The 11,717-nt window shown below is 40.2% G+C and overlaps 3 protein-coding genes across 3 annotated transcripts; all 3 read right to left on the bottom strand.

The window, feature by feature from the left end:
* Nucleotides 1–4,690: 4,690 nt before the first annotated feature.
* On the bottom strand, nt 4,691–9,529 carry LOC147631353 (uncharacterized). The gene is made up of 3 exons (XM_086809175.1): nt 8,692–9,529; nt 8,553–8,597; nt 4,691–4,919 (listed from the first exon to the last, which is right to left on the bottom strand). The coding sequence occupies exons 1-3, from the start codon at nt 9,527–9,529 to the stop codon at nt 4,915–4,917; spliced, it is 888 nt and encodes a 295-aa protein (XP_086665301.1). The 3' UTR covers nt 4,691–4,914.
* Nucleotides 5,125–6,429, bottom strand: LOC147631355 (uncharacterized). Its single transcript, XM_086809917.1, has one exon. The coding sequence runs from the start codon at nt 6,424–6,426 to the stop codon at nt 5,125–5,127; it is 1,302 nt and encodes a 433-aa protein (XP_086666043.1). The 5' UTR covers nt 6,427–6,429.
* LOC147631354 (uncharacterized) lies at nt 6,503–8,167 on the bottom strand. The gene has a single exon (XM_086809915.1). The coding sequence runs from the start codon at nt 8,165–8,167 to the stop codon at nt 6,503–6,505; it is 1,665 nt and encodes a 554-aa protein (XP_086666041.1).
* Nucleotides 9,530–11,717: the final 2,188 nt, after the last annotated feature.

Below are 11,717 nucleotides of genomic sequence, written 5' to 3'. Positions count from 1 at the left end.
GTTTGGCTATGTATCGAGTACATTTGGAGACAGGGTGTTTCAATTGAGGCACTTGGTGAGTTGGACTTAATCACTTTGCTGGGCAGATGATGATGATGAGGACTGCGCATTTATTGAGGAGGAACTCACTCGCAATGTCGATATGCATGGGAAAAAGTGGTGGTACAAAATCCCAATTCAAATCTTGACGCAACTTGTTTTCAGAGATGAGATGGAGCAACGCATTGAGGAGAAAGCAAAGGACTTGCATGATGCCGCTCGTTGGAAGGTTATAGAATAGGTGGAGGTTTTATACTGAAACAAGGCACAAACAATGACACGCCTAGCTGACCCATGCAATGGAGAGGCTTACTAGCGAGCTTTGCTCTCCCTACCATGGCATGAACTGGCCGAGCACATAGCCACAGAGGAGAAGCTATACCTTATTGGCATGGCATGTGTGAAGGATGCTGCAAAATCATATTTGGTTGGGATGCTAAACAATGAGCAGTCCAATGTTCGTGCCTTAGAGTATCTCCCAACTGACAAGAGGAAGATGAGAGATTGGCTCCATGTGTTTGTTTTCTGGCTACAAATTGTAGAATTTGGTTAGGCTTTGCTAGTTGAAATCAAAACGGCTAACCAGGTCCGCCTTCCCTCTGAAAAGGAGTTTAAGGAATATGTAGTCACATGTAGGAGAAAGTTCTTCAAGAAGGCATTCAAGACACACTACCGAGGGCTCCACCACAATCGATTGATGAGCAACCTACCTTGAAGTCTTCTTCACGCCGTGTGGTGTATTGATGGCTACAAAAGTAGCTTGTCTCTGGGGGTCTTGAGTCAGTGCCTCCCCTGGTAGCACTTTGGACATCAGCTGATACTCCATGTACGAAGATCTGCGATTGGGCCGAGTAAGTTTTGACATTTCTTGTTTGAAGTTGGGACATTTAAGTGTTTGTGTGTGCGCGCTTATTATTAGTGTCATGCTTTCAGGCACTGTCTGGCCATAGAGAGGGAACATTGCCCATGGTGGCTAGACCTTGACTATAATGAGGCTCGTTGAGGCTCGTTGAGGAAGAAATTGACTTGTACAAGAGACAGATGACTTTAGTGGTGATTTGGCAAGACCGTGAGACCACTACTACTAAGGTATGTTGTGAACCAATCACACAAGCAAGTGTTTGTTTCTAAAGGCGTTGGCAAGGCTTTTAATGATGTGGCTTTTATTTTGGCGGCAGAACCAACCTTCCACCTCGCATGCAGAGACCAGCCACTTAAGTAGTACATTTGTCACACCGCTTGTGAACTTGGGTAGAGATATAGTTCAAAAGGCACTAGAGGCAGAAGCGAAGCAAGCCCATTCTACACACAAGGGGGGTTAGTAGCAGCTCCATTGCTAGTTGTGGTGAAGACAGAGTAGATAGAGCACTTGACCCACCTCATACCTTTTGGTAAGATCCTAGAGACTACATCGGTGGTTGATTGATTTTGATTCCTAAATAGACTGAATCGTTGGTTGATTGTATGTTGTTGTGTGCAGGCACAGTGCTGGCATATTGTATCAATGTTATTGACCTTGCTCATGACATATAGAGCCTTGAGGTGCCATCGGATATGATGGCAAAATTTCTGGAAGGTCTGAATATCATTTGTACTAGGGGGAAGGTAAGGGGAAAGATGGTAGATTACTATGTGGACTTGGTGTTTGCTGATTTTCCTTCAAATACCATGGTGGAGTGCTGCTCTCAAACAAAGGTGCCCAAGTGGAAGGTTGATGTGGACTTGCATGCAACAGCATTCAATTTAGCAAATTTTTGCATGTCTGATACTGGATTCTTTGTGTGCTTGTACTTGTAGACAATGGAAGAGGCACATAAGGTTGAGTCTTGTGCTGGAGAGAAGGGATTCGTGCTCTTCCATCGGCAGGTGGTCTAGTGCACACATGCCATTGGACGAAAGAAAGGACAAATGGCAACAAAGGTAATTAATGTATGTGATGTCTCCCCATTTCTCATTGAGTAGACCTCACAAGTTTGGTATGTTGATTGGGAAGGTGACATGTATCTTCTCAACTACATTTGTACATTTTTCTTCTCCCAAGAGAGACCTTGAGGTTCATTCTGATCAAGTGAGACAAATTTAACTCAAGGATGAGTTTGACGTTGAGCTTGATCTCATTCTTGGACAAGTGAGTATATTGGTAATCTCATAAAGAATATGAACATTAAACCTTCATGGCTAGTAACATGTGTGTTGATTGTTGTGTGTGTAGTGTGCCATTTGAGGATTGGGTTAAAAGAAAAGATCATCCATGGAGGGGGGGCTATCAAAGAGGTCAAAATCTTTGCAAGTACATTGGGTCCCTCTTCACCCGTGTTGGTGAGACCATCATTGATATGTTTGCTAGGACCAGCACACTAGGGCTAGCTGTTGCATACATGGATCGACATGTGATCTTGATAGAGAATGATGAAGTGGTCTATGAGTGCCCTCTACGTCCATATGTGGAAGAGGTATATAATGTCCTTGATGTATCCTAGTTTTTAGCATTGTATATGGAAAGAAAATTCACTTGTATGGATGTTGTCCTTGGGATCTTTGATACCCGTATGTGTTGCAGTGCACCGGGTTCCTTTTTTCCATCCATGATCCATTATGTCCGCATTATATTTATGTCCATTGTATTTACATTTGTTGTCCGCATAGAGAGCCTTCTATGTTAGTACTTCACAGCTTGGTTACTCTTTTTTTTTTGCCTACCGTCTTTAGGAGTTCAATTGCTTGGGAAGAAGATTGTACTTCCCATTTGCTTGGTCTATTTTGGACATGTCATCTTTAGGATGTCTTGGTGATTGATTTGGCTTTTGGACTTTTTGAGAAAAAGAAAAATGAGAATTCATTTGTTGTTAACCTATAAAGAAGATTGTTTCTTTAAAGCTTCATTCAGGTTCACCTTTAAGTATATCATAATTCTCTTCTCATGTATTCCTTTGTGTCATGATTGCATTCTCTCCCCTCCCCCTCCCTCTCTTCCTCCCTCTCTCTCTCCCTCTCCCTCTCGATCATTTGCTTGCAATGTACCACAAAAAAACTAGCACATGATCCCTATTTACAGCTCTCATGGCGGAAAAGGGAGATTATAGGACCCGGCCCCCTGCTCCCTTGTTTGTGCTCACTCTATAACCACTCCCACTTCACTCAGCCATGATAGCCATGAAGATTCACTTCACTCGGCTATGATAGCCATGAAGACCCTTGTTCACAAGGAGTGAACTCTACTTTTTTTGTTAGCTTTGTAACATGCCCAACAACCAGTACAACATGTTCCCGGGGGATTCACTCTTCATTAAAGGGGGACGTCACCTGCGTGCATGAACTTCAAGAAAACCCCCTATTTAAGATCCATGTAGGATTATAAAACACCCCTATTTAAGCTTATAAGGTACAAGAAAAAGTCTAGTGTCCCCCCCCTTTCCTTAAACCTACGTCAAGATGGCTATCCTATTTTGTCAAACAACAAGACTATAAGACGGCTATCGTATTTTGTCAAACATCCATCTGTCATCCGCACACCCTCCGCACACCCTCCGCACACTTGTTACCATACATGGTTAGCATGGTGGTTCTTGATTCAAGCCTAATAATGATGATAACATCATTTGTTAAAGTTACATCTATCAAAATAGATGTTCTTGATTCATGCCTAATAGTGATGATAAGAGCACTCATTTGTTGGCACTACATCCATTACATGCTAATCACCTACATCGACATGCTAACCAAGGCAACATTATACCATTTTGCATACGTATTGGCTGTACATCTACAAAGAGTATACATATCCACCAATGTATTTCCATACGTAAAGCTCTTGAAATACTATCAAGATGTCTTTTCAAGTAAGCCTAGCCTCCTTCCTTGCCCAATACATATTCTCCAAGTATGTTGGAGGAACAGATACGAGGTATGATGATCCTTTTAATGGACAAGGCTATAAGTGGCATAGCTTGGGCATCCCTTAATCCCATCTCCTCTAATCCTCAATGGGAGCAATAGGTGTAGCTGGCCTTATCGAAGCTAGCTACATATCATATGCATTACCTCCTTACAAAGGTGTAGCAGAAGCAATAACTAGATCTACAAGACAAGCCTCATCACCTCTAACATAGCCCCATATACTCTTACCAACTAACGCATTATTCACCATAAAACTCCACCTGGAATACTTGGTTCCATTCAATTTATCCTCCCAGGCCAAAACTTCAAACACGTCTCCCGAATTTAGATTCGGATTTTGATTCTGAACCATCTTAGATGTATGCATAAACTCCACTGATTCACATGCTGTGAATGGTATTGCACCAACAAAATCACATTAACCCACTAGCCAATGCTTGGTTAAACAATGCACAAACCTCACTGAACTTCCAATGCAGACCTGTACTTGCAAAACATGAACTAATTTGAATGTTGTATTGCCAAATACAGAGGTAAACAGCTCCAAATCCTTTCCCATAATTGGCAACAGTCTCTAAACCTGCTCAGAATAGTGTAGATAGCAACTACATTCACTGTTATTGGGGCGGACAAGCTAGAAAGCTGTAGTATAAGAATGATTACACACTAACATAAACAAGTGTCTTCTCCCTTAAAAAACAAACACTAGAATGAAAAAGCTGAAAAGCATCTTGGATGTTTAATAGCAGCAAATATGAAGTTACACAAGAGTAACACCTGAACAATCCATGAATCTAAACCAAAATTTGATAGAGTAGAAAACATAAAATGCATCTTGAATGTTTACTAGAAAAACTAAAAATTAAACAAGAGTAACACCCGAACAATCCATGTCTATAATCCATAAGTTTAGCATTGACACATCTATGGGCATCTTCTCATAAATGCTGCATCATGCCACATAGCTTGCCAACAAATTTATCCTACAAAACAAACATAAGCTCCCTGTCAAGTTACATGCTGCAAACCTAGGATCCCTATGTGATAAGAAGGATTGAAAGCACATTAACAAAAACATATGTTCCCTTCATCTACATCAGAGATTGGAGCAGTAGGGCTGCAAATGGACTAGGAAGGAGGGAAGGGAAGGGAAGGGACAACTTCAAAATGGATAAACTTTACAAAAATTTAAAAAATAGAAAATGTACCTTTTCTGCCCTGCACATATTCATTGAAAAGTTTGTAGTCATTCTCATCAAGATGGTATTTCTTTGTTTGTCGATCATAGTTGAGATTGGCCAAGGCTATTATAGATTCCAAATCCACACATTGGTTGTCAACAAGGTCATATGTGTAGGTCCTAGTTCCCTTTGCTTGTTGATACCATGACAAATGAATTTGAACATTCAAAGGCCTATCCAATAGATCAAAGGGGCCTCTTGTCTCTTTTAGACAATTTCCAACCTTTCTCCTCATGCTTGCCACCCTTCCAAGGTACCACATGCCGTTTACAGCACCCTTACTAGTATTCCCAGCTTTTCCTTTTCCTCTTGTCTTTTTGTTTGCATTTATTGATGTGCTTTCAAACAATACTGCACAATCAGATCCTATACCAAGACATGTTCCTGTATGAATCATTGCCTTCTTCTCCAAAGAAAAATACACTCCACTTTTCACCCTTGTTAATCTATCTTTAGATAGTGTGGGATTTCCATTCAATTGGCTGACAAGTGTGCTTTTAGAAATGGCTTTCCCATCCACTTCAACAAATGGCGATATTTCACTAACCACCTTCTCCTCCTCATCAATTAGACAATCAATCACATGACGAAGCTCACTTTCACTAGTAATTTCCTCATCCACCAGATCACCTCGAACACCACTATCAAAGTGATTATCTTCATCTAAAAGTAGAACATCATCCAATGATTCATCTTCATCCACATATTCAAGATTAGGGTTGAAGAGTTCTAAGAGATCTCCCTCCTCCCATGAGTCATTCCAAGAAGTTTCATCGTGCATACCAAGTGTCTCACTTATGGCCTTTGCTTCTAATAATCCCTCTTTCAATGCAGATACCATATGGTTGTCACTACTCACACAAGCATAGTCTCCCAGGTTGGCCAAAGGAGTGCCATTCTCCTTTTCCAAAGTAGCCCATATATTTTCTTGTTTAGAATGAGCTGCTGGAAATTTAAGAATTGAACCTGCTTGAAACTCTGCTATTCTATTAAGTGCTCCGGTACTACTCAGCAAATCAAAGCCATCATAGCATCTTTCATTCCGAACCATTCCACCCACCTTGCTGAAAAAATTCTCACATGCATCCGATCCCGTGCAAGAAAGGGGTACGTGCAAGTGAGGATGCTTTTCCCTAAAGGTCTTTATCAAGAGAACCACAAAGTGACATGACAATTGAATGTCAATGAATGTTTCTCTACTGATAAAGTTTTGCTTTAGGGAGTATGCATCATGCTTAGTGATCCACATGCGCCAAATCCTACATATAGAAAGAACCATGAGTATTAGCCACATCAACCTTGGAAATACGTTCAAAATCCTTTATTCATATATCACTAATAGCAATGGTAGCAACTTCTGCATACCTGAAAAAGAAAGACACCTTTCCCGCAGCTTTCACACGACCATACAAGTCTAAGGTAGGTGATAAGAAAATATCAATGTAAGATGCTACTATTGATAAGTACATACGTGTGCCCAATGTCCGCTCTTTGTGAGCACCATAGCCTTCTTGTAATAACTTCAAACACTTTTGTACTTTCTTTGCAGCAATCCTTTGTGCAGCTCTCCAATTTTGTCTATCCTTCCTCTCAATATCCCCTTCTTGCAAGCCATGTTCATCAACCTTGAATAATTGATATACAATTGCTACATGATTCAAAGTCACAAGCTCTCTACCAAGTACCAACCTTCTAGATGCACTATCCAAAGGATTGATAAGTTTCTTTCCATTATGGATATAGTCTTGATCATGCAAACCACTGATACTCCCATCAAATGTGATGTGTGCTGTAAAGGGCCAACCCTTCCAAGGAATGCACAACCTGGGACCTTGACAAGAAGAGTAATCTTGCAACATCAACTTTCTGCGCCTACTATCCCCATCTGAAGCATGTCCTATCAATGGACCTACCACATCCCTTAGAAAAATGTTCCAAGAAAGCTGAATGCTCTCCCACTGTTCTCTGACAAACATGGAATCAAACCTATTACATGTCAATTGCACCAATATAACTAGCTTTGGCAAGAATTCAAGAAGAGGATTCACTATCAATACCCTTGCATAATGAGCAATCACATTATGTTGAAAAGCATCCACAACTCTAAGATATCCATCTTGACCATCACCAACTTGCACGACAAAGTCTGGAATGCAAGTGTGTTCTAGCTTTTTACCACAAAAGCCAACCAAATTATCATCACGTGCCACCCATCTCACCATTCTTTTCACAACTGTTTCATCCTCAGCTAGAAGAACTGGCACACTACCCAAGGGTATACCTTTCTTCATCATGTGACAAGTGTAAACTTCTCTTGCATGTTGAAATATATCCTCTTGTAAACCAGTTCGAAAGAAAAGTGCTTTTCTTGTGGACCTCATTGTGGTGGACATGTGTGGACCTCCAAGGTTAAGTGATAAGAAATTATGCAACCTTGTCCCTCCCCATATCTTGACAGTCTCAAATAATTCCTTTGTTGTATTGGAATATCTCTTCCCTTGACCTACTCTTGAAATGTTTTGTGAAATGTCAACAAAGAAGTTCCACAATGCCTTCTTTCCCTCAAATAGACCTAGCTCATGAGCATTGATTATATCTTGACAAAATTTTCTAACATCTTTCCTCACCATGGCTTCCATAGTGCTCTCCCGAAGACTTCTAACCTTCACGCTCAATGCAACAACTTCAGTTCTTGTGAATGCTATCTCCTTCTTCAATACCCGAACCATTGTGGACTTTGTTTTTGCTACTCTCAATAACTCTAAATGAGTCAAATAATCTAACCGTCTACCACCTCCTGTGTCTCTTGATCCACGAGTGTCTGAAGATCGAATTTGTCGATACACTCGCATGCGAAAGTCTCGTTCTTTAGGAATAGTAGCACATGCACCACATTGCAAATTATCAAAGTATGTTCCCTCCAAACATATCCGCTTGCAATCCTTATGACGGAAAGTGCCATTAATTTCAATGAACTCTGTTGTCCCCATCATAATTGTTGCCTTAGTTGCTGGCTCATTGTGCCATTTGCCACCTCCCTTACTATCATCCAAAAAGGGCTTCAAGTCAACCACATTCCCATCATAGTTATATGACCCTTGCCAAAAACCCCAACACAAGGTTGCAAGCAAGCTACTCCCTATGAGCAAAGGAGGAATCTGTTAAGTTCCCAATAGACTTGATGGAGAGAGAGCCAAAAGCCATATGACTAGCTACACCTAACATCTCTATAAAAAAACAGAAATAGTGATTGAAAATAGAAGCTTGAAAATTTGCCTAATGGAGAGAGAGCCAAAAGCCATATGACTAGCTACACCTAACATCTCTATAAAAAATCAAAAATAATGATTGAAAATAGAAGCATATGAGAAATACCTGATGGCTTTCGTGATGCATTGGCAGTTTGCAAGGTGTCATTGTCTATAAGAAAACATTACAATAGAGCATAAGAAAAAATGTTCACTTGGAAAATACAAAACTGATGGAAAACACAGCTAGAACATGTGAGTTTTACCTTTAGCGGAACATTTCTTGAAAAAACCACTTAGATCTCTTTGCTTCTTATCTATAATTGTCACCTTGGATGGGCGACCACCAGCCCTCTTCACTTGATTACTAGAATCAATGCCACTAGCCTTTGTGATATGTAGCTTGGATTTCATATGCTCAATCATGCATTGTCGTAGAGATCCTGTCTTTGGAAATAGTGGTATCCACTTGTTATCTAGCATGCAGCTTATATAGACTTTTGATAGAGTGCTATAATCTCCAATAGTCTCTGTTACTAGTTGAAACACCACATTACTCTCACTTGCAAAGGTTGAAACCTCCAACATTGCTTCATTTACTTTTTCTTTTCCTAATTCCATAATGTCATCCAATGAACCAAGGCTGTCTTTTCTATGGCTCTCTTGCTCACATAACCCAATAATCCTCATATGGGATGCTGAGTTGATGTGTGAGTGTGTGTAATTATACAAAGTGTCAGGACCCCCTTGACCATAAGAGCAATCACACTCCTCACACCAAATCTGAAACAATGCTTTACCATCCTTGTCCTTTGACATGAGCTCAAATCTATCATGTCGGCCTTTTGCTCTTAACTTTTCTTTGGCTATCTTAATCTCCCTCTGCCATTTTTTGACCTCAGATGGTGTTTCAAGGTGACTCTTCAATCGATTCTTAGAAACACTACCACACGTAGTCGAATCATCCACCATATTGTAGCTTTCACACCCTTGAGCAAGATCATGCATACATAAATCTGGAGACACTGTACACTTTGGCTGCATTTTATTGCTATCTCCAACTGAGTCCACTTTTTGGCGTTTGCCTTGTGTATCATATTCCATTTTCAATTGGATGGTTACTTCTGCAGCATCAACTATCCATCTCTCCTCTTGCTTGGCCCCTATTGGAATTTTCCTAGATCCTCCCAAAAATATAAACTCATCTATGATGAGATTATCAAGGATGATCTCTTCTCTCAAGTCCTTGTAGGTACCACCGGTTTTAAGATGAACATATCCCAACACATGATTTTCAGCCATACCCTCATCTAACACAATCACAATATCATGCCTCTCCATACTCCTATAAAAGGGCTAGATAACAAAAAGGTGCCCAACAAGATAATCTCAAATGGACAGCAAAACCTGTTGTAAAGTAAAGAAAATGAGGAAAAAATTACAGCAAAACCATCATTAACATGTTTAAAATGAAGGATGAAATGGACATAAAACCTGGAGCAAAGTATGGAAGAATTAGAGCTGCTTCAAGCCAACAATCTCCTTTCGAAGCTTACAGCTACTCTAGCAACTAGTAACAAATTACAGCACCTGTAAACAAATTCCAACCAAAAACATGTGAGTTGAAGTAGAAACATAGGCCTTCTCAATGCATTATTTGCAGTAGCAGCAAAACCTGTTGTAAAGTAAAGGAAATGAGGAACAAATTACAGCAAAATCATCATTAACTTCTAGGCCCAAATAGTAGAGTAATCTGCAAACTCCAATGCTGAAATACCAGTAGGGATATTCGAGGTAACGGGAGGTGGGAGATAGTCAAACTGGAAGGTACGATGTACTACCTGCCAGGGCAATGGAGGTTGAAGAGGCAAAAGTACAGGGCATAAGATAGGGCAAAAGTCACGTGCAGGATAGGAAACCCATTTTCCCGCTCTTCCCCATTTCCCCCCTCCATTTTTGGGGATAAAATTGGCTCCATTTCACCATGGTTAAGAAAACATATGGTTAAAGTTACATTCGTGGGTGAGTATGGTCAACCGTGTGAAAAGCCCTCACTCATGGGATAGGCCACATGTGTACACATACTTGGGAGGGCAAGTAATTTCTACTTTTGTTGGCAAGCCAACTAACCTAATTACTTTATAACATCTTTTCCAAGCCCACATCTATCATGGTTTCCTTAGTTATTAGGTTCACCACCGCTGATCCATAGTGTATTAAGGCATTTGTAATGGTGTCCTTCAATGCACATCTTTGCTTTGATAGTTCTAGGGTCATCGTCTCTCATAGATTGTCCCAAGACTTACACATAGCGGTCACATGACTTCCTTCCTATCACAAATTCTGAATGAAGGGTTCTATTAAGAAATTCACTATTCAAATAGCGGTCACACAGTCGCAATATTGAAAAGACACATGTATATTACACTACTATAGACACTAGAATAAAATAGTAAACCTATATTAAAGAGAGAATGATTTAATGATATATTTGTTTTATATTATGAAAGACTATTTATATCATGACTTACAAGGTTGGATCTCAAGTTCCTTGATTTGAACCACCCTTAAAACCCATATTCTTGGATCTACAACATTGGGACTCCATGTAGCCTTCCATTACTCCATTTTTTATTTAATCCTCTGATAGATAGTCTCTTTGTCTTTGGGTGATTGGGCAATTTTGCAAAGTGTGCAAAGCAAAGTGTACTAGAAAGATAGAGTAAATATTTACAAATGCCAAAAGAGAATAAGGACAACTTAGGAGAACCAGCTTGTGGTCAAAATCAAAGAGTGAAAGAGTGAGAGGGTATAGGTGTGGGTGTGGTGGTGTTCATGTGGCCATGTTATGCTTAATTTGCTTGTAGGAATGCATTACTATGGAACATTTCTTACACCTTTTTCCATAGCCTTTTCTCTTATTTTCTCTAAACATTAGCCCCTTTAATTAGCCACGATTAGTTCTTTGATTACCATAATTAACAATAAGAATCACCATCAATGAAGGAGACCTAGTGTTAGTTTTGGGCTTAGTTCATGAACACCCAGTGAGACTGACTTATCAAATGAGTATTTGTGTGTCATTTCTACATCTACATCTAGGGTAAAGATTAGTACCCCCCCTCTCCCCCCCCCCCCTTAGCCAAAACATAAAAGGGCCCCCACCCCTAATGTATAAGCTTATGCATCATCTGCAAAAAACCCCCCTAGTGTACACTCACGTGATATCGTAAGGTTCCCCTTCTGAATCCCCCGGGAACATGTTGGGCATCCTACAGTAGTCAAATAGTCT

Source organism: Cibotium barometz, chromosome 15, assembly GCF_041138505.1.
Source record: "Cibotium barometz isolate CiBa-2024 chromosome 15, ASM4113850v1, whole genome shotgun sequence".
Classification (NCBI taxonomy): Eukaryota; Viridiplantae; Streptophyta; class Polypodiopsida; order Cyatheales; family Cibotiaceae; genus Cibotium; species Cibotium barometz.
The sequence above is the reverse complement of the archived record's forward strand: the minus strand, read 5'-3'. Positions and strand labels throughout refer to the sequence as shown.

Bases quoted from the DNA above. Each gene is read 5' to 3' on its own strand.
- LOC147631355 (XM_086809917.1), bottom strand. From the start codon at position 6,426: ATGTGGATCACTAAGCATGATGCATACTCCCTAAAGCAAAACTTTATC.
- LOC147631353 (XM_086809175.1), bottom strand. From the start codon at position 9,529: ATGGAATATGATACACAAGGCAAACGCCAAAAAGTGGACTCAGTTGGA. The intron at 8,598-8,691 runs GTAAAACTCACA...GTTTTCTTATAG, and splicing joins CAAGAAATGTTCCGCTAAAG to ACAATGACACCTTGCAAACT.
- LOC147631354 (XM_086809915.1), bottom strand. From the start codon at position 8,167: ATGGGGACAACAGAGTTCATTGAAATTAATGGCACTTTCCGTCATAAG.